The sequence below is a fragment of the Oenanthe melanoleuca genome, chromosome 20 (genome assembly GCF_029582105.1).
Source record: "Oenanthe melanoleuca isolate GR-GAL-2019-014 chromosome 20, OMel1.0, whole genome shotgun sequence".
Lineage (NCBI taxonomy): Eukaryota > Metazoa > Chordata > Aves > Passeriformes > Muscicapidae > Oenanthe > Oenanthe melanoleuca.
The window spans coordinates 13,750,329-13,773,111 of record NC_079353.1 but is presented as its reverse complement, the minus strand read 5'-3'; the positions used below and the strand labels follow the sequence as shown (position 1 = coordinate 13,773,111).

The window sequence follows — 22,783 nt, the reverse complement described above, 5'->3', positions numbered from 1 at the left end:
ATGGTCTTATGGAAATCTGTAATCAGGAGTGCAGGGCTGGGGTCACTGTCCTGTGACTTTTGCTATAATCTCCATGGTGCCAGCTCCTGAGAATCTCTGCTATTCATCAAAGAGCCCTGCACTTCAGAAGTGTGTGTGAACCACAGTGGCTTAGATACTAGGAGTGATACAACACAACCCAACAGAAGCTTTAAAATATCTGAGATCAAACTCAAACAAGAACAGCTGGAAGGCATTCCTTGCTGGGCATTTGCAGAAGGTCAGACAAGGCTGGGATATTATTCTATTTGCCCTTAACATTTCTGAATGCTTCTCAAACTAAAGAGGAAAACCCAACTATGATTGCCAAAGCCTGAATCTACTGTGGGACTGATTACAGAAAGTAGTAGGCACTTGGCCAAAGGCTCAAACATAGGAACAATTTCTGACTGCCAGAGAGGGGAGCAATGACAGTGCCACTGACAAGGTGCCACCTGTTCAAGAATCCATCCAGGGCCAGCAGCTTCAGGTGCAGCTGCAGTGGAACTGCAGGTTGAGCTCTGGAGGGGCAGGAGCCTGAGCCTGCAGCAAGAGACCATGAACTAAAGAGCCTTTGAGAAAAGGGCCCCAAGACAGAGGGGACCCAGACTCAGAGACACTGCAGTGGCTGAGGAGCCTCAGACTTTCCCTGCACTATGAAGGGATAAAATCCCAGGGGCTCCTATGTCTGGGGTCCCTCTTTGGAGGCACCAGCTCGACCTCTTATTCTGTTGCTTTGCTATGTAGTTGTTGCACCATAATTAAATTATCTTAGGGATCTGGACATCTGTGACTCTGCTATGGAAAACCTGGGGTAGAACCAGTAAGAAACCTGCTGTGACTGAGTGTGGCATGTGAGCTGCCAGGGACTTGCTCCCAGTTCAGGTGGTGCAACAGAGACTGCCAGAGTAGCTCCAGAAGGATAGACAGGGAAGTTTCCTTAACACCACCAAAAACTGCCATACTGAGAAAAAACATTCTGACTGAAGGAATGAGGCATCCAATGGCAGCTCCAGAGGTCCTAATGCCTTAAGCTCCAGGAACTCACAGGCAGCAGAAGTAGCAGTCCAAATTCCAGCCATGCTCCCACAGACCCAGGTCACAGTGTGATCCAGTACTTAAGTTTTAAAAGTTATTAAAGGCTGAAGTAACCATTTGTTTCACAGTGGGAATGATTAATGACTAGAATTCATATTACCAGTGCTTTTCATGACTAATTTATTAAGCTGCTTTTTTGGCATTACCAGAGGAGTTTTACTCCCAATGTCAAGCTGGCTCAAAGTTCAAAATTAATTCCTTAGAAATACTGGGAATTTATTTAACTTGCAGACTGATGATAAAAAACACATCTGTAAAATCCCTTCAAAAAAGATTTTTTAGCATGAAAACCTGGGAGAACACAGAGCAGCAAGGCATCTGTTGCTTGCACTCTGCTCAAGCACAGGCCTAGAAACATCCCCAAAAAACCTTTCAACTTAAGGACATTCAGTTCCTGGTTCACCTAAGACAAAGAAAACTGCCTCAATCATTTTGCTGTAAGGTGGGGGAGATGCAGATTACTCAGGGCAGGCTTTCCCACTAACTCTGTGGCTACAGCTATTGACTTAACATCATCTTTACTGTTCTTGGCAAAGGTGAAATGAACCACACCATGCTCCTGGGGCAGCCTATCCCAGCTACTAACTATGGAGAGATTAAAGCAGACACTCCATTGCTCTTGGACACAGCTGCCCTCAAATTTCTACACATTACTAAAACAATGCCTTAAACTATGACTGTAAGATAAGAAAAACATATTGTAAGGCTCTAAAACATCACCACCTGGTAACTCTTCCCATTATAATACTGCCAAGCTTGAGACAGCTGGCAGCTGAGTGCTTCCCATCTCCTTCTCAGTGCAAAGCTATTTTGGAAATAGTAGAGTTGAAGGAGATGGTGCAGGGGAGGAAAATAAAAAATGAGATTTAAAACAACACCTTGAAGTAAATTATTAATTTCTATACAGAGCAGAAACTTATTAATACAAAATACAATATGATCTTGTTTTGGTTTGAAAGACAGGTGTTTGTTAAGAAAGGAGGAGCCTCTTTTGAAATGGAGAATGTAAATCCCCTCCCTCCAGATTATTATCATTTTGAAATTAAGGAGCTCTCAGGCAAAGATATGGGAATAACAGTTCCTTACTAGGAAAATTAAAATAGAAATGCAGTATTACACAGAACAATCCCAAACCCTGCCAGAGTCAGAATCCAAGCTGACACCCGTCAGTCAGTCAGGGTGTTGGCACAGTCCCATTCAATGGTGGCTGCATCCTCCTGCAGGGGCAGATGTGGTTCAGCTGGAGCAGTGCTCCTGGAGAAGGTGCAGTTTTCTTCCAAAGGTCCAGTGATGATGCAGAAAGATCTGCTTTTCCTTTGGAATCCAGTGGAAAAAGGCTGCTCTGTTCCAAGATTTTATCTGGGTAGGAAAGGCTTGGCTCCTCCCCTGGCTGGAGCATCTCCAGTGGGATGATGGAATTTTATCAGTCATGCCCTGGGACTCACTGGCCATTAACAGGAGATATCTCCCTGGAGGAAGGATGAGTTGTGGAAAAGATAAAGATGACTGCCCCACCTGGTTTTAAGGGATGGTGATAGAATACATACTTTTGGTTATATCCTGCTTTGCAAGCCAAAACAGATCTATACAGACAAGCAATGGTTTCTGGTACTCTGTGTAACTGGATTAAGTCTTAAATAAGAGAAATTCTAGGTGAGATTTGAGAGCAGCAGAAGAATGAGAGATATAAACTGCTTACACAAACTCAAAAGCAACAGGAGATGTAGTTCCAAGCACCTGTTCCAAAGGCAGGTGATGGTGAAAGATGGACCCAGTGCATCCCTGTGACCCTTGCTAATGCCCAGTGTCAGCCAGCAGGAACTGGCAAGTCTCTTCCAAACACAGACCCTGCCAGAGAGCAGACACTGGAGCTCAGCCAAGTAAGTTACAACACAAGCATGGCTGACAGGCTGGGTCTGTGCTCCCACAGCAGAAATCATGAACCCCTGCAGCCACACGATGCTGAGACCAGTAAGAGATTCACAGCAACACATCTGAGAAGTAAAAAATGCACTTTCCATCTCCTGCCCTGCCCATGTGTTACAAGAAGCAGTTAAAAACACAACTTTCTTGGACTCCAGTCAAGCATCCAGTGCCATGAGCAAGGCATCCAGCACAGACTGAGGAATATGTGGTGCTTCTTCCTCCTGCTCTAAGAGTAAATCCCCTCTTCTCCACCTAAGCAGGAAACTGGAGCTGCCTAGATCTGTAAGAGCTCAGAGTGAATGAAGCCATGGCCTGAGCTCTGCTCTGCCCAAGGCTGGCAGGGAGGCACTCTGCACCGTGTTCTGAGCCAGCAGTGTGGGACTGCATCCTGCCCCTCGGGCTGCACACAGAACAGAGAACCTCTGGCCCTCAGCCAAGCCCTGAGCAGGGGCCTGAAGTGCCACACCTGCAGACACACAGTAAACCTGAGGGAGATGTCAATGTGCTAATACACAAGTGAGCCTGAAACAGTTTGTGTGCCTGCTGGAGTCCAGATCACCTGAACTCCTCAGGAACCTGGAAGGTAAGCCAAGGGCATGTTTCCAGCCAAGGAGAGTCCTACTAATATGATGTCCCAAACTGCATTTCAATACTCTGCTGAAGACAATGAACATCTTAAAATCTCTTGAAGAAGAGAATGCAGGGCTGTGTTTTGTGTCTCCAAACTTTCCACATCCCTGGGAAGTAGAACTGCATTGAATTAAACCTGGTTACTCATTAATTGCTGTGAAATACCATTAATGGATGTTGCATAATGCATGAAAACAGCTCAACCTAAAGCACATATATTTGCCTTGCTCTAAAAACTCACTCACAAGAACTATAAAGTACAGAAACTTCAAGTACTAAAAATGCATAATCACCCCTTTGGCACATTGCTGTTACTGAATACAGAAAGCAAAACTAATGTTTAAGTAGATCCCAGGGAAGGATTGTGCACACACATTTAGAAATAAGAGTCATGTTTCAGTCCAAGTCCAGCTAGCTAAAGCTTTCCAGAACTCAACCCTGCAGTTTTACAAAAAAAAGTGAGCTTTTATATAGAAAACCAGAGGGGAAGAATTACAGGAAAAGCTTTCCAAGAAACAAAGAATGCAAAAAAGGAGGCCAAAATAAAATCCTATTTTAATAATTGTTGTCTTTACAGTGCTTTTTTGCTGCAATGTCATAAGTTAAAATCAGTACTTTAGTGGTGATGTTAGTTTTAATAAGATTAGGAGCAGAATTAACCTATTGAATAGACTTGCTTTCTTGATTAAAACATCTTATGTGTTCTAATTAATTTCACTCTAGGACTTTAAACAAAAGAACTCTTTGTACAAACCAGAGGAACAATGGTGCTCAGTATCCCAGACAAAATGTTTAATAGGGGTGAGAACAGCTCCCATTATTCACACAGAAAGCAAGCTCTTCCTCAACCTTATTTCAGCACAGTAAACAGAAGATGCCTTAAAACATCTTGGATACAATGCCACTGGGTAGCACCCACAAGCCATCTTACATAAAAATGAACACAGTTTCAAAAAACTGTTCCAATTCAACATCTCCAACATCAGGAAATGCACACAGTGGAATATATCAATAACCTCTCAGCAGCACATTCCCTCTCTGACAGCAGAGCAAGTAAAAATAAAGCAGAGAGACCAGGCAAGAATAAGCAAACTTATAAATGCAGATTAAAAAAGCTTCAAACTACTTTAAAACTACTTTGCAAAAGAACTTCTCCAGAACAGAATCAGTACAAACATCGACTTATTGAAAAGACACTTTCAGTAAAAGTAAGTGGCAAAAAATTCCTTATGGAGGTCTGACATTAACTCTGCAAACATTGTGTTGATTTTTACTCTGGGCACACACAAATGAGTAACTCCACATTTTTCATTAATGCCAGCAAGACAGCACATTGTTATACCAGGTAATTTCTTTCCTCCAAGGGTTTATGCATGCCTTTGTCTTTTCTGTTTCAGATGAACCCTGCATGTTCTGGACTTACTTATTCCCTCCTCCTCCTTTCTGCAAATACTCAGCCAAACCCCAGACCACCCTCACACTCCAAACCCCCTTCTGCATGGTGTGTGCTGAAAGCCAAAACTTCTCTGCTTCCCTTGGAGAGAAGCAGAGGAGGGGAAGTGTCAGCTCAAATGATCAAATCAACTTACCAGATCAAATACCAGCTTATTTCAGACTGAAACATAACACAGGTTTAGTTGGATAGTTTTACAAATATCTCAGCATACTCCTTCATTTCTATTTAAAGCAAATCATCTGGAAACTAAGAGAGATGTAGGCTGAGACAGAACACCTACTTCTGAAGGCTGCAGAGGGTCTGCAGATAATAATAAAAGCCCAGGCACAGCTCTATTAACAGTGCAGGTCACCACACCATCTGTCCATAAGCATTCCAGACCATTTATTCAACCATCTGCCCATGGACCTTGGGAAAAGCCCAGCATAAACCTCATTAGGGTTCATACCACTTCCAAGTAAAATGTAGGTCTCAGATTTAGGTTAATACTTTTTAGTTCTGAGAATAACCTAAATTCATATTGCTAAAGACCACTAAGCCCCATGCTAGCTCTCCACTTATCTCCACTGCAGTTACCAGATTATGTGGGTTGTTTAACTGATGCCCAGGCAATCTGTTATGTAGCAGAGTTAGCTTTGGTAGCTTGCATATGAACAGTTTAAGAAAACCAGGACAGCTGCATCTGGAAGTCAGCTGTACCAGAAAAGCTAAAAGCTTCCTCACAAACATTCACCCCAGAGTAACAAATTTCAGAAGCAGGAAGAAGCAGAAACTTCTGCTGTTGACTTTGCCAGATCTGATGATAGATGGAGACATGACAGTGCAGGAAAGTGTTTCAAACCCATTGTCTAACTTCATTTCAAAAGAAAAACCATTGCTTAACACTATTGCTGATTTCCAGATCAGACACTAAAGTTATAATGTAATTATAGTGTTCTTTACACTTGTAGGCTTTAAGATACCAAAACTCACAGTTAATTGAGCTAAAGCAGTACACTGATGTGTACCTGGACACTATCAGTATTTGATATTAAGAGAAGAACTGCCTTTATAGGACTGTAATTTACTATGTTCCTGATATGCATAGGCTTGCAAATGGTTTTCTGGAATCATCTACATCAACAGACTTTTACTAAATTTATCACATGATGTTACCAGCCCGTGGTGTGCTACAGCAGTGCTGTATGACCTGCCCTGTGCTGGGCAGAGCACTACAGACACAGCAGCCTGCAACTGCTGGAGAGAACAACAGCCACTAGCTGCATACCCACGTGCTCAGTGAGAAGGCAGCAGGATAATCTGGTATGAGAAATGAGCCTGTGCTCCACAAAATGCCCCACAGAATCTCAGTGCTCTGCTCTTCCTACCACAGAGAATGTTCTCTGTCTTGGATGCTGGTGGAGCAACCACTTCTACAAAAGGATTATTCCTTTATAGCATCCAGAGCCATTGGGCTCACCTCTGTACCATCCATAAACCCTGATAAACAAAACAGGCCCAGCAAAGCAGTGTGCTGATCTGGGGCAGCTCTCTCACTTCCAGCTCTCTCAAGCAGGCTGCCTCAAACAGGTAGAACATGCAAGCTTCTCCTTTCCCAGCCAGTGAACCAGACAGGACACAAAAGAGCTGCAGCTCTTCAGCATTCTGAATTTTCCAAGAAACTGTTATTCAGGAGAGCAGCCATCCAGCAAGATGTTGTGCAGCTTTGGCAGAGCATTCTGCACCTCAGAACTCTCCTGCTGCTTGGCAGGTAAGGGTGAAGGCTAATTTCTGTCACTGGATATATTTCAGTTCTTATTGATTAAACCTTAACAGGAGCTAAAATGAAAATACAGAGGTTTTTTGGTTTTTTTAATCTCTCTCAACATTACTGCTGAGCTATGAGGAGTTACCAACCCATCCTTGGTCTCACCTGACAGTCGAAGTCCTGGAAGTTGCGAGCTGCATTCTGTTAACGAAAAACAGGGGAAAAAATAATCAACTTTTTGCTGATTTGAGGCAGAACAAAGTCTGGACAGAGTGGTCCACAGTGGCATTACCTACAGTTCAGACAAATGAACAAGATACAACCCATTTCCACTTTCCCTGGTAATTGCACTGGTTTCAGAGTCTGAGATACCAGAGCTCTTTCTCTGTGTACTGCAGCCTTTGTATCTAAGGAGTCCATGAGCACTCACTCATTAGCACCTTAAGAGTGTTACTGTGCTATTTCTGGCCATTAATCCATGCTGGCTCAAATTCCTGTATCTAAAGTGGGCTGGTCAGTAAAAACCTTAGTGAGTGCCAGCTCAATAAGCTTTGGACTCTGATACAGCAGGTTATTGCACCACACCCTCATACTCCATAACCTATGTCCAGAAATACACATGTATTATCTCAAGCTTGAAAGCCTTAATAAGGGCCAGACCTAGGAGGTGGCTGCTCCCTGAGGCCCTCATTCTGTTAAAACAAAGTGTGAAAAGGAGAGTCACAGCAAACTTCTCTTCCCATGCAGTACTGAGGATGGGTCTGGAGCTGCCCTTCATGTTTCTCCCTACTGAGATAGTATCTTATTTCCTGTAACTTCAACACTGAGTCAAGCTAAGAAATAATCACTCTGGCAGCCCTTCTGCACCCTGGTTAACAGCACTTGCTGCTCTGTTTGGGTGAGCACTACACACATGAACCACAACTAACACCACAGCAAGGACCAGATGGGGCTGACCAGGCAATACTTGACAGAAAGACTGAAACTTATAAAGTGCAAACCACAGCTTCTACAGCTACACCAAATCAGGAATGGGATGACCTTTCCTGCTGCCCAGCCTTTGCAAATCCTCAGTACAGGTATGATGCACTGTTTGGCCAGGACTCCAAAATTACCTGAATTGTGGTGGTCTGTCTGTCCCTGAGAATTTAGAAGAGTGGGTGGTGGTAGATTACCAGAGTGGGGAAGAATTTAGTGGGTTTCAGTATTCAAGGTACTTCAGTCTGTAGACAGATTCTGGCAGCTAGGGCTCCTTGCCAGACACAAAGTCATCCCAAGTACACCTGTGAGGACAAAGCAGCAGCCAGCACTACCTTGTCATTCAGGAGTGGTTTGATCTCTGTCAGCTGAACATCCTGAAGTTCATCCATTGTGCTGGAAGTAGAGCCAATTAATCTTCAAATCAGCAAACAGGGATTCTGAAACAAAGGCACATTGTTAGAAACAGCATTACAAGATATGCTAATCAAAGAATGCTTAGAGATTTTTCATTAGACTTGTCTGTGCTTCCAATTAAGCCTGCAAGAAGCTGGTTCTTGATGCAACACAAAGCACCTGCAAGTGCAGAAGGCAAACCTAGTGCTGCTGCCACTGTGGCAGTCTGGTTACTCCTTGCCCTGCCCACTGAAGGCTGCCCCTTTCAAGTGAGAAACTTCATCTACTTCCATGCATTGCTGATATTTCAGCCAGGACATGTCTGGAAATGAACTGGAAATTAATTACTTGATCAGAAGAGTGAAAAACTGTTTAGTATGCAGTAATAGTGACTTCCCCCAAGGCCAGCATCCTGCCACCAAAGGCAAGGCTGTGCTGTTTCCCTGAAACATACCAAACCACATCCACAGAGATGGAAGTGTGCAGATCCACACTCCTTACTGGCAGAACACAAGAGAGTCCAGAACTCAGGGCAGCCCTTGCTGTACAAGGTGAGATATAAAAATGGCCCTAGGTAATGCTGGAACATGTGCAGACAACACTGTTAGCTTGGCAGCCCAAACCATCATTCCATCAGATGGTGCAGAGTCAGCAAAGGTAAGGAAAAAACATAATGAGCAATATAAGAAGCTGCCATATGTCTATGGGAAATTGCTGCTGTCACAGAGCCAGAGGAGAAATCTTTGAGTATAAATACAGCAATGAAGATGGAGGAACAATATGGCTGAGTTTACAAGGCATTTAATTTTTACTCTAGACACTCTGGCTGTGTTTCTAGACAGAAGAATTTCTAGTGCAAGCACCTGCAGCAACATTAAAAGGGCTTTGGCAAGAGATGATCACACCTGATGGTGCAGACTACCTGGTTGTTCAGGAAAATTGTAAATATTACTGCAGATGAAACAAAGAAGTCAGCATGTGGGGGGGCTTCCTGGGCATCAGCTGAGCATGTCAGGAAAATACTTCTGAGTTCCATCACAAATCAAATTCTCTATCTGAGATATTACAGGCTACTAACCACAGAAGAAAAAGAGTGCAAAAAGAACAATGGTGTTCCAATCCACCTAAATTCCACTCAAGCATGCACTGGGGAGGAGGGATTCACTCCAAATGCTGTGCAAAGCTGCAGCCTTTGTGCCAGGACTAGCAGTGTGTGGCTGAAGCCAGTCTGTCACAAAACAAACCAAACCAAAATGCCTTTCCCTCTGAAAATTTGCCGTAGGAACATCCACCTCTTTTAGCTCCTTCGCGTTGGGAAACTCAATTATTTTTCTTTTTCAGACTTTTTTTTGCTGTAAAACATATCAGTTATGAGAGTTCAAGAAATCAGTTAATCTACAGGCAATAACCCCCTTACTTCATAATGAATTTTTATTCAGAAAAGGAGTAAGAGCCATTATGCAGCACACTGCAAGCCCCAGAGGAAAGCTCATTAATGTCATACTGCTGAGATACTATGAAATAAAAAAATATTTCTACCAAGTAATTACAACCTCTGTATATACTGGGACTGATTAAGAGCTCAACATCTACCAGGTTCTCTCCCAAACAGCATCACAGGAGGTTACAGACACAAAAGGACTTTCAAACAAGCATCACAAAGCTTATCTGCAGATGAGGTGCAGCCAGGTGGCAGTACTAGAACGACCACCTTCACCTTACCAGTTGGAGAGCATTTCTTTTCTCTAATGCTCATCTGAAAAGACACCCACTGGTGGCATGCAAGAAGGTCATGCTTATTCTTGGGGTCACTCAAGAGACAAAGAAGTTGTCCACTCTACCCAAAGGAATTTAAAAGTTGTGCACACACCAGCCACCTTTCTCTGTGGGTTTTTATACATGTGGGAGTTTTCCTGCATCTTGGGCTCAACACCTTGCATTTTTGCCTAAACCAGAGTCTACAGAGGAGGGCACCAGTATAATAACCCTCTGTACTGGTCTGTGGCTGACCAAAGAACACCTCAGAGCACCAATTGCTCTGCACTAGATTGCTCAAAGAAACCTTTGCTACAGCCTTGCAGGAATTTCTTCTGGTTTCCCCTGAGCTACACAAAGTCCCAGGGAGGCCTGAGGTGCATCCTACACAAACCTGCCCAGGTACACTGTCTGCTGTCAGTACAAGCACGTCCATGAAGCAAAGTCTAGAGATGGGCAGACTCACATTTTGTACCCATACACTACACTGTTAATCATTTATTATATCAGAAGAATAAAAACCTAGTAGGGGTTCAAAGCAAGGATTATCAAATACATTTATCTCATCAACTTGGATTTAATACTTGGTCTCTAGATGCAACTACAGTGCACACAATAAACAATACTGAAACTACTCTGAAATTAATCTAATGTTTATCTTCCTGGTCCACTATTGCTCCAAATGCTGTCTCAAGGGAAGGGGGTCTCTAGGGCAAGCTGTTAGCCACAGAGTGCACTAGGTGCTGCCCCTTTCTTAAAGCCAACAGGGTAACAACAAAAAAGGGCTGCTGATTTGGGTGCTGAGAATTCTGTGAAACTTCCTTGAGACAGAAAAGACAATCTTCCTTAACACCAGCTGGGTTCAAACAGCTGTGAAAACCTCTGTGGAAGTTCACAGAAGAGTAAGAGACTTGCTCTGCAGTGAGTCTGCAGCACAGCCAGCCTGGGAAGCCACTCAGCTCACAGCAATTCTCACCCAGAAGCAGGACCCACAAAGACCCCTCCAGCAGGAACCAAATACTGAGGTGTGCCAGGGAGTCCCTGAGAACTGCTCCACTGAAAGCAAAATCACACAAAGATTAAACCTGCACAGCCTCAGACAGGGCATTTTTTTCTAAACATTTTGACTCTGTATCTATTCACCTAGCTTGTAAAGTTTTTGGAAGGCTTTTTGAGGGCACAGAGGGTCCCCACCACTGCTTGCAAGCAGCTTTTTCAGCATGGTGAACCAGCTCTTCCCAATCCACTCACTAGTGAGCTCTGCAGAAAATGGCCTCAGGACTTCATTTCAATCTGTCAGAGGATATTCCACTGGCAGATGCACGTACTTTTCCCAGGGTTTTAGCAAGCTCATGTGATTGCCCTAGATTAAATCTGGGTAATTTGTCATTACAGCACAAAATCTCCTAGCTCTACATGACTATTTGCCACAACTTCATCTGAGCACTCTGCTATGCTAACAGCAACATGTGTTTTGGTTTGAAACATGGCAAACAGCTACACTTGAGCAGAAAAGGCCACAAAAAATTCCCAAAAGGGGAAGCTTTGTAATAGAGAGACATCTAGAGCATGTAGAGCACATCTCCAAGTGCAGAGGCAAAGTGTGGGGTGTTGGTGAGCTGGACTATCTATCCTCTGTTCCAGCCATGCTAAAGATTCCTTGTAAAAGCTCTGCAGACTTGTCTGCCCAGGAAACAATTTTCTCCCTCCATTCCTCCTGTTATTTAAAGAGACAAACATGTCATTTCATAAGCTGAAAGCAGTTTAAAATACCACAACAAAGCAGCATAAATATTCATAACACTGAAAAGATTTTTGTAGAAGACAGGCCACAGGCAAAGCAAAAGGTTTGCCTGAAACAATCCATAAATGGCCCAGTACCACCTGCTTTGCAAGTATTCCTCCTGCCTCTATTTATATATTACTATAAATACACTCAAATCCCCCAACTGAAACTATCCACCCCTTTCCAAAGATTTCCTTAAGGCTGAAGCAGATTCTATGCTCTTTGAAAATCAATAGGATGAGAAGCCAGGAAAGATGTGGTGAATCATTAAGCACAGAGACTAAAATCAGAGTAGAAGACAGAATGCTACAAAAAACCAAGGCAGGTGAGCCCCAGAAAGAAACCATCTACCTTATAAATAAGATCTTAAATATGTGCTTGCATGTTCACTATAAAACAAGGCTGCTCTCAATTTACATCATTTCAACATACAAAAAAATTAAATTGGAGTAAAGTTCAGTAAGTCAAGAGCATGAGTACTACCAGCCTTAACCCACTGAGTGTGAACCACAGTATCTGTAGGTTCTGAGGCTTCACTTTCTGGTCACTGAAGCTCTGACACAACTGCTTCCTGCAGGGTTAGGAGCTGCAAGAGCTGTATCTTGAAATCAAATCTGTTTTCTTACAGAGGTACAATCTTTCCACACTATTTAGGAACCCAGGGCAACAAAACCTTGCATTCAGAGGCTAAAAATTCTTGGTTTTTCACCTCAATTTTCACTACAGCTTGTAATTTGTTCCCTCCAGAGCCACTTACCCTCTCACTTTGTATGTTAACCACACTGAGGCAAAATTACACCCATCAGTTGTCAAGCTATGCTACAAAACATGGCATTACATATACCTAAAAATATTCTCCCCCATTTGGCAGACAGAGGCAAGCTGAAGAAGCTCCTCTCTAGGGACTCACAGCCATGACAAGGAGGGTAAGGTTCCTGAGAATCACTCCCTGACGAGCTTATAAAATGGAGAGCAGAAGTGTTGCTCCCATGTGTACAAAGGAATGGAACAAACTCACATGCCAGAACCAAAGAACAGTACCATGGTCTGCAGGTTTGCTGCTCAGGCATTTATTTCTTCAGCCATGTGTGCTGTGTAACTCTCCACTGCAACTTCTCCCTTCCTTTACAAGGGATTCCTACTTCCTGGGCCACTCTTCCACAATGGGAAACCAGCTGCCTGGCAGGGCAGATCATAGTCTTGGCATTCAGATCTCAGCTAACCTTTCTGCCCCCTCTTCTCCATTAAAGAAATATTCCTCTTATGCATGTAGCACTGCTCCTGGAGCTTCCCAGAACAAGCTCTTTCATTTTGGCCCAACCTGTGCCATTGAAGGACAACCTCTTCTCAAGTATCAGTGCCATTACTTCAGACCCATTGCAACTGCCACACAGCTGTCCCTTCCATCATTTCCAGTCTGTGAATTTGTTCCCAAGCAGAAACCAGCCTTGTGTGTGCCAGGCTGAATGGCATGTCCCTCCTGACAGGAGAGGCAACTTCACTTAGCACAGTTAAAACCAGTAATGGATACAGGACAGAAAATTCAGGACCAATTCAGGAGGGGATTTCATTACTCATTTATACAATTGTGAGCTGCTGCCAAAAGTGACATTCCTGTCCTCCCTCCCTACACGAGACAGAACTTCCTTCCTCTTCTTCCCTTGCACCAGGCTGATGATTATGCAGTAACATGGCAAATCAGATCTCCTTACCCTCTCCCTCAAGTGTTTTTTCCAGGGCTATTTTTCACTTGGATGAGTAAACTGACTGATGAAAAGGCTCCTTGTGTGCCATCTTTTTTCTAAAACACTCATGTATCTTGACTTGAGGTTGGATTGTAAGAAACCACACATCTGAACAGTGTTAGCTCTTCGGCTGAATCATGGAGCAGATAATGCACCTGCTCAGGACACTGCCACATGAAATGAAGGGACCTGCACTCAGTTTCAGAGTATGATAAATGCAACCCACCTAGGTACAGTGTATACAGAACATAGCACAGAACTCTAATTTTGCTAATTTGAGTTGCCTTACTGTAGGGTATTATTTCAGGACATATAGAGGCACTAGAGTTTTACCTGACAGCCCCTGAAATAAAACCCAGACCTCTAAGCTCTGTCCCCTTGCAGCCAGGACCCAAGCCCTGCCTTGGGGAATGTCTGGCATGCTTGACTGCAACATGAGCTGATGAAATGCAGACTTTTTGCCAGGCTAGCTTTCTGCTGGTTTAGTGAGCTGAAGGAGCCTATCAGTCACCCACATAAATATTAGAACCAACTCATGTAAAGAGGACCAGACACACAGTGACCTCTGGAACTGCCTCCAGATCCTGCAGTCTGAGTTGAGGATCACACACAAAAGGGTAAGGAAATATACTTATAAACTCACTAGTCTTCATGGTGCTCTGTGAATACAAGTAACCAGGGCTATAAATGAATATGAGTACACATCAGCATGGACATGAATACAAGCCTTTTGATAAAACAGGTAATAATATCTTATTTCAAAGAGGGTAGAAACATCCCTGGAAATGCCCAAGGCCAGGTTGGACGGGGCTTTGAGCAACCTGGTCTAGTGGAAGATGACCCTTCCCATGGCAGACATACCTGAGCTCCCTTCCAACCCAAACCACTCAGTGATTCTGTGAGGCAGCAAGGGACCACATTTTCTTTCAGCCACTCTAAGCATCCTCCCTTACAAATTATGGGGGCAATTTGCAAATACCTGCATGAGCACAATAGAGACATAGGACAGAAAACACCAGCTACTTAAGTCAAAAATCACTCATAAAAATGACTTGTGTTTGAAGTCAATTATAAAACTGCATATAAAACAAATACCTAAAATACCATTAGAAGGCAAGTGATGTTTTTCATAGAATTAGGAATGCTTTTCTGCAAGCAGCTGGAAGCCAAAGGTAGATGTACCAAACACACCTTCCCAAATTTTGTCAGCTAGGCCTAAGGAGGAAACCTTAGGCCATGTTCATGTTCACCCAAAGCCCATTTGCTCTCTACAGATTTCCAGTGGATGTTCTTGGTTATGGCTGCTTGTGAGTTTAGCTTCCCCTGCAAAATCTCTGGTCATTACTGCATGAGATCTGCAAAAGCCCAGCAGGCACATCCTCCCAGACTTGTAAGATCCAAGCCCTTGCCTTCTTAAAATGCCAACAGAACTTCAGTTTCCCTTTTTTTCCCATCCTTCTTTCCCTCCCTTTCCTCATTCACCCCCACACTGATTCCTGTTAAAATCTGAGCAACCAAAACCAGAAACTGAAGCTATCTACTGTGTGAACTGGACTGGGTAAACAGCTCACACCAAAAAAAGAGCTGTTTTCAGAAAGCTAAGCTGAATCTGCACAGCTTTTGCTTGCAATATCTATTGGGGAAAAGCAATAACTTTTTCTTCCTCACCCAAACTTCTCCATGTCAAAGTCCATGGCTTAGATCAACTCAGAGTTTAGTTTTCATTAAGAAATAACAGTGCAAGTTAAGGTGGTTCCTAGTAAGTGAAATTCAGTTTGTACATTTGAAATACAGCAAACATTTACAAGCTTAAGAATTTCACATCACTTATCTTAGGATGGAAATCCAAGATCCCAAGGGCAATTGCCAACTAGGACACACAGTTATTGTGAACAGACCCCTGAAGATACTAAAATACAAAGATTTTACTTCTTTCAAAACTAACTGAAGACCATGTCACCATGGTGGGAGATGAGAGATGACATGACACTCTGAATTTCATGCAGCAAGAGAGGCTGGTGGTGGCTCAGCTCTTTACACAGGCTCTCTGTGCTGGAACCTGACTGGCTCTGACTGGTTCCAGCCAGCTCCCTGAGAGCTGCCTGCTTACCTGTACCAGCAGGGGCTGGCTGCCATCTGCTCTGTAACCAAACCCCTCCTCCTCCCAGGAGCACACACACCATCTGGCTGCTGTCACACATCTCAATACAATGATTTAGTTCTAATGCTCCAGTCCTGAACAAAGCTGAACCATCACACCAGTTTCAATTTAACCCCTCTGTGTTGGTTACAGCAGATCAATTCCTGATTTCATTCCCTAGAAATCAGTATGAGATAAGGATGTATCACACCAAAGCAACAATGAAGGAAAAGCTGACTACACCAAAGTCTAAAACTAATTAGTCAATTAAGAATTAAGAGGAATTTTCTCAGAAGCCTGCTCACAGCCTCTTTCTCAGGTAAGGACAGCACAGCAAGAACATGGCAAGGTTTCTGTTTATGGGACCTGGATGCAATTGCAGAACCATGTAGGCTGGAAGAGATTTCTGGAGGAGAGATTACCCTCCGAGCAAGAGTACTTTCCAAGCTGCATCCAGTTGTTCAGGGCCTTACAGATTTGAAAATCTCTAAGGATATAGATTCTAGCATTACATACTGTTCTCATTGCAAAAGTAGTTTCCTTCCATCCAGTGGGAATTTCTCTTGCTGCAAGTGGTATCAACAATGAGATTTTTAACCTGAAAATATCACAGGCCAGAATAAAAAGAAAAATTAAAATGAACACATCAGAACTATTTAAAAATTCCCTTTCTAAAACTGTTCTATAATAAATAAGGAGTTGACTCAGATACTTCACATTAAAGGCATAGCTGGAGCAGAAATTCATCTCCTGGTAAATTTTTCAGGGAAAATATTAATATATCAAATAAACTAGGCTTAATATTAAATTGATTGCCAACTGAAAAATGTTCAGTATTTTCTACACTAAGAACACAGAGGGAGAACTGCACAAGATCTAAGTAGTGTATCATCCAGTCTGATTCAGTTCAAGATCAAATGTCTAGGATACAGCAGAAGAGCACCTAACAATAATTCCCCCTTGCCTGTCCATCCATGTGTACTTCAGGCAGTGTCTGAAATCCTGTAGAAGCTTCTTCCCCAGTGCACTGAAACACTGCTGTTCCTTGTGAACACAGGAGTTACTTATTCTCACACTTTGTGCTGCAGAGAAACAGTAAGGCAGCCTCAACCACTAAATCTTGGTGCCTCTCTCCTTCCTTGAGTCACAAAAGATATCCAGAGCTTGACTTACTATATACAGAATACTCTTTCACCCCACTATTACAACCTCCCCCCCAAAATATGCAATATAAAGTAACACACCCTGGAGATTTTACCAAAGACTAACTCTTTCTGACAGCCCATTTGAACAGTTCTCAGCAGTCACAACTGCCCTTGCCCACACATGCTGTCCAGAGGAGGAACTTCCCAATGCCCTTGGCAAACAGCAAGGATTAGAACACCAGCCTCAATCCTACAAAAGACTGACAACACCTCCTCTAAAGACAGCTGGCTAGCCAACACTCACCTGGAGAGAAATTATCCAATACTTTTACTTTGTCCTTTCTGTAATGTTACTTGCACACTTCTCCCATATTAACCTTTATGCAAAATTTAAACTGATGCATGCATCCCAGACATAAAATGAAAGCCCTAATTACTTCTGTATTGATTTTATTCATTCCATCATTACTCTTTTTTCCTCCCTTTCCAAGCTTTGTTGCCATATCCTTTTGGAAAATGGCAGCTGTATTATATATCCCATGCCCAGTATTGCAATGTTATAGCTGTGGTATCTAAAAAAATCCTCAGAAAATATTTAAAGCGTTCTGAAGAAGGGTAGTTGTACCATAAGATGTAAGAAGACAGCATTAGTCAGGTGAGTTGTGGTACAATCAGGTGCCAAACCCCATTGTAAAGAACATCACATTGGTTTAAGTCACCAGGAGGGAACCAAAGCATGGATACTCTTTTTAGCCTCATCCACAGCAACTTCAGCTACTGAGCATTAGCTGACTAGGGGAGAGGTCAGAGAACACCCAGGGAGCACAGGGGATTCAGTTCAGTTACCTGTAAACCTCAGTAACAATTACTCTGGACCAGAGTAACACTTTAAAAGTACAATGATAGTCACTCACCACCAAACACTTCCTCAGCACCTCAAGAGCCCAAGTCAGTCTGGGGCACAGCCCTGCCCTGCTCAGGGGTCCCCAGGGAGACCCAGGGTCCTTGAGACCATGTGCTCACACAAGTGACCATGAAGGGTTAGCTCAGCAATACCAGCACTCCACTCCCATATTCTTTCAAACTCCACATACCTCAATGATTTGCAGGTAAAGGTCACAGCTTTTATTTAATGAACTGTAATGACATGCTTCTGTGAGCAGATGCCCTCTGCACATCAGAAGCATATGTTAAACACAACTCAAAAGCAGTTTACTTCAGTACTTTATGAGTTGAAGTTAGTTAAGTTTGTCTTTACAATTCAGCAAAGAAATGTTTAGCAAGGTGCTAAATCAGCCTAAAATGGCAACAAATTAATTCTGTCAATAAATATGCAAGCATACCAAAACACAGGTAACAAAACAAATAAATAGCACCTGTACACTGAAACCATATCCAGTTTCCATGAATCCAAAACCATCTGCTTTTTTAACTCCTGTGCAGCAATCCCAAAACAACACTATTGCAACTGGTTGGTATTTTAACATCTTATTATTTCTCTAGTAGATGCAGCTGGAAGTGCCACCACAGCACAAGAAAATGCCACCATCCCAGCTAATGGTCAGACAAAGAGGGTATATTAGGTCTTGCTGCCACAGAAGTTTTAATACACCAATCACAGCCTGAAAACACCAGATACAAGGTGAGGCAGTATGTCCTGAGCTGCAAGAACTGCTGTATTTGACTTTATTAGGTATTTCTATTACAATATTTTGCTGAGAAGTTGCACTGATTTTCCCAATCAAAATTGATTAGAGGGGTTATTTTAGCCTGCTAGGCTGCATGTACCTACTCCACCATTGGAAAGGATTTCTCTTGTGAACAGAGCTCTGGAGCTAAGCTTACAAAGCCCCATGAACAGCATTCTGATGAAGTGTTAACTGCAGAATAAATCAGCTTAAATCCAGGGAATTGCTCCAACAGATTAAAAACTCAATGCCAAAGAGAAAGGAGGAGGTCGTGCCCCCACTTCAGAAACACCTCACTTGGTTTTGAGCCTGCCACCCACTACTTCCATTTGGTGGTCTTGGTCCTTTTATCAAAAGAGACAGTGAATAATGGGTTCACATGCACACTCTGTGCTTCTGTCACACCCTCTTCAAAGACATCTTTTTGGAACTGAGGAGCTTTGATCTATTTATCATTCTTTACAAGGAACTCATTACCCATATTTGATCATTCACACCAGCCTTTTCTGAATCTCTCCCAGTTCCACTGGGCCTTTGATAGCACTGGGACTAGAACTCATGCACCACTCACAACACAGGTGCACTGTGAGCTTATACACCACTGTTTTCTAGTTTGATCACTATTATTTTTCCACAAGCATCTAACCTTCAATTTGCTTTTCTAAACAATGAGACAATATTTTGATAGAGCTGCCTATTATAATCCCCAGTTCTGCCTCTGAGTGGAAAAGCAACTCAGAGTTCATCACTGTACACATACAGTGGGGGCTGTTCTGCAGCTGATTACTTCACTCTGCTGAATTTAAAATGCTACTTTATCACTTAGTGCCACAGACACTGTTTCCTCAAAGCTAACTATGATAATGTAGGTTTGTTGATACAAATAAATGTCACCTGTCTTAAGGTTTTTTTTCCTAACTTTGACTTCTCTGTGCTTTTGGCTTCCACATCTTTCTCTGGCAATGGTTAATATTGTGAAAACACTGTATAAAATAAATCTTCCATCTGTCTGATTTATTGCTATACTTTTACTGGATGTCCCAATAGTCCTCATGGTCTCAGAAATGCCAGTTATTCTTCACTCACCCTTTCATAAAGCTTCATTACCTCCCTTTGTCCTCCCAGTGGCTTCTTCCCAAGGTGCAAAGTCCTAAACTGTTTAATGTTTCCTTCTCTCTTCTAATTCCATGCCTTTGCTCTCTCATCACCTCTGTTTTTTCTAGTTCTCTTAGACTCAAGAGTTTGCCAGATTATACTGATAATGAGCTCCAGTGTTGATTATTCATATGGTTTTACTGCTTTATAGGCTTTCACACTTCCTCAGGGAGACAGATCAGAGTTTCTCTTTAGAGTGTGCCTTAATGCTGCCACAAACCTTCATGAATGTGCATGCAACCTTTGACATAATGCCCTGCTTCCTCCACTGCTCCCAGAGTTGGACATTTCATTAAAAATATTTTATTGCATAATTTTAAATCTAAGATGTTCATATGCTTCTCTTCTGACCTCAAGTTGACTTCCACTTTGATTTTTTTTTTAAATTAGCCCTTTTATGTACATTTGCTTGTGTATAAGCTCCACTAGGAGCTGCAAAGAGAAGAAGTGTCCATCCACTGCAGAGAAGTCCTACACTCCTCTCCTTGTTCAAGAGCTTTTATGAAACAAAGGGTGCAGAGGGAATCATCACAGGCTCAGGCATTCATTTCTTTTCAAATGGCTTGATCTGATTTAGTTGAGTAAGTTCATCATGATCTCTTTCTAGGCTGTACTCTTGGTCTTCTTGGACCCTTCAGATAAGGCTTCTTATGTCAATATTACTCAGTGCAGTAAAGTCAGAGATCAGTTTCTTTGATCTATCTGAACCTCCTGTTTAGCAAAGGAACACAAATTTTTCTCCACAATTCCTTCACCAAACCACACATTGGTATTAAATAGTCTGGTTTCTCTTGGGATCTTTTGAGTCAGCAGGGAATTTAATGAAGGGACCAACACTTTCCACTGCAGTCCAGTACACTGGCACCTGATACACCCTTGTTAAATATTCACCTCAGTTAGATATTAAATGTTTTTATTTTCCTTCAAATGAAGGTGTAATCAGGGTTGTAAAATAACAAGATGTTATGTAACCAAGAAAGAAGTAAAAGCTCCAAGGCTACTTCTCCTTTGCAGCTAGTTTGGAGGAAAACAGAATCCTCACCATCACTGACTGAAAGCTGTTTTCTACCTTCTACTCTGCCATCAGCAGTAATAAAAGTTATTGCTCTTCATCTAGCCACTGCATGAGAGAGACAGCACAGCACCACTCAACCAAGCTTCTGACCAGGTCATGGTGATTGTGTTAATGCAGGTGCTCAGAGGAAGAAGTAGCAGCTGTCAATGCTGTGACTGTTCATGCCATAAAAATGAGGAATATACAGGCATGCCAGTAAAATAAGGATGGAACTTTCTAATAGCTGCCCAGAAACCACTGCAGGCCTTGTGTCTTTGGCCAGACAAGGAAGAGATCCCCCTCCTACTGCAGCTGCACCCAGGAGCTCAGAGGCAGCAGCAGGCACTAGGAGGAAAGCACCTCTGCTCCCCACAGCCTGACCTGCCCTGCACCTCTGATGTACACAGATCACTGAACCCTGCTGCAGGGAAGCAGAGAACAAGGGCATGGAACAAGCTCCTTGATGGATGGAAACCACTCTTGAAAGCTGAGGTCTCAGAGCCTGGAATCACTGCTGCTCAGAAACCTTGGGGTTTTCTTAAAAACAGGAAAGAAAATATGAATCTAGTGATTTAGGATAGGATAAAAATACTTCAGACTGCACTAAACAAAATGTTTAAAGATCAGGATTTAAGCTCTGTGAGCCTTTCCTTACATAATGCTATGACAATACAAAGACTGTATTTGCTTAAGTCATTTTTAGGCCAACAAGTTGACTGATGATGGCTTCTACACAAGCAATCCATTTTAACACAGAGACAAGATAAAAATAGCAACATAAGTGCCATGCTTATAATCAATCCATAGCCCAGGACAGCTGAAAGCTAGAGATCTGAGAAAACATTAATACATCACATCAAGGAATAAAACTATTGAAAAGCAAGCTGTCTGCCTTACAACACTTCTCAGTACAGACAATTAATGCTTGGGTAATAAATTAAGCTTTCTGGTGCAATGTGTTTCAAGCCATTTCAATTTTTTTCCCCAACAACTACTACCTACCAATGAGAAAAAGCAAAGATTCATATTCTGGAAACTTCCCTAAACAGCTGAATAATATGTGCCTAAACAGTTCTTGCTTTATGAAAAAGAAGTACTGGCAGTATTTTCCCTGCATTTATACATAGTTTTAAATCCGTATTTCTATTCTACTATGAATTTCTTCAAAGCTTACTATACCATACAGTATACTTTATTCTATTTCTTATTTCTTTCTTTTTTTAAGGAGAGCACAGGCTTCTCTGGCTGTTTTATTGCTTTTATTACTAAGAAACTCCTGTCTTTATTAAAGAAAAATGAAACAAAGTCAAGGGGGAAAAAGTAGTTATCTTTTGTAAAGTCCAAGGAAAAACCTGCATTACCCTTCTACTACTGACAAAAAAAGATAATATAATGCTCAGTGAATGTCTCCTCCATCTGTCTGAGAAATCCTATGCAACACAATTTCCAAAGCTGGCATTTGAAGGCTGTCTTGGGCTTGTTTCACAAGCCTCAAAAAAACAAAAAAACAAAAAAACAAACAAAAAAAAAAAAATTTAACAAGGAAAAAAGAAGATGAAAGCTTTTTCCCAGATCAAACCAGCTCTTAAGGACACTTCCTGAAGCTCAGCCCCAAGTAACACAAGCACTCAGCTCACTGTCCCTTCCCAAAAGCTGCTTCTGCCCTGCCTCCCAGCACTGCACATTCCCATCTGCTGCTCACTGCTGACACTGGAATTCCTACAGAAATCCTGCTCCCTTCAGGATGTCACAGTTAATTAAAAAAAAAAATAAATAAATAAATAAATAAATAAAAAAAAAAAATAAAAAAAGGCATCATGACAGACTTCTTAAACATTTTTAGAAGTCACTGCACTGCCAAGGAAAACAATGTTCAGTAAGGAAATACAATTTTCTAACACCTAAAACCACTGCCAGAAATGGAATGTATTCATGTGGAACAAGCTCAGGACCCCTGTCCCAAGAAACCAACTGGTAAGGTCTGCAAACCACTCTAAAGCCATTTTTATACTGGTGTGAGTGCAGCATACTCCCCTTGAAAACACTTCATTTAGGCAATTACTACC

General features: G+C 42.3%; 1 protein-coding gene across 4 annotated transcripts in view; it reads right to left on the bottom strand.

The window, feature by feature from the left end:
• The window catches only part of NDRG3 (NDRG family member 3), a 47,366-nt gene that overhangs the window by 16,395 nt on the left and 8,188 nt on the right, over positions 1–22,783 (bottom strand). For all 4 annotated transcript variants that reach the window (XM_056507617.1, XM_056507615.1, XM_056507618.1 and 1 more), the window contains exons 2-3: positions 8,189–8,293; positions 7,041–7,076 (exon numbers count right to left, since the gene is read on the bottom strand). In XM_056507617.1, the coding sequence (XP_056363592.1) occupies positions 7,041–7,076; positions 8,189–8,245 (93 nt within the window). In that variant the 5' untranslated portion in view covers positions 8,246–8,293. The remainder of the gene's footprint in view (positions 1–7,040; positions 7,077–8,188; positions 8,294–22,783) is intronic.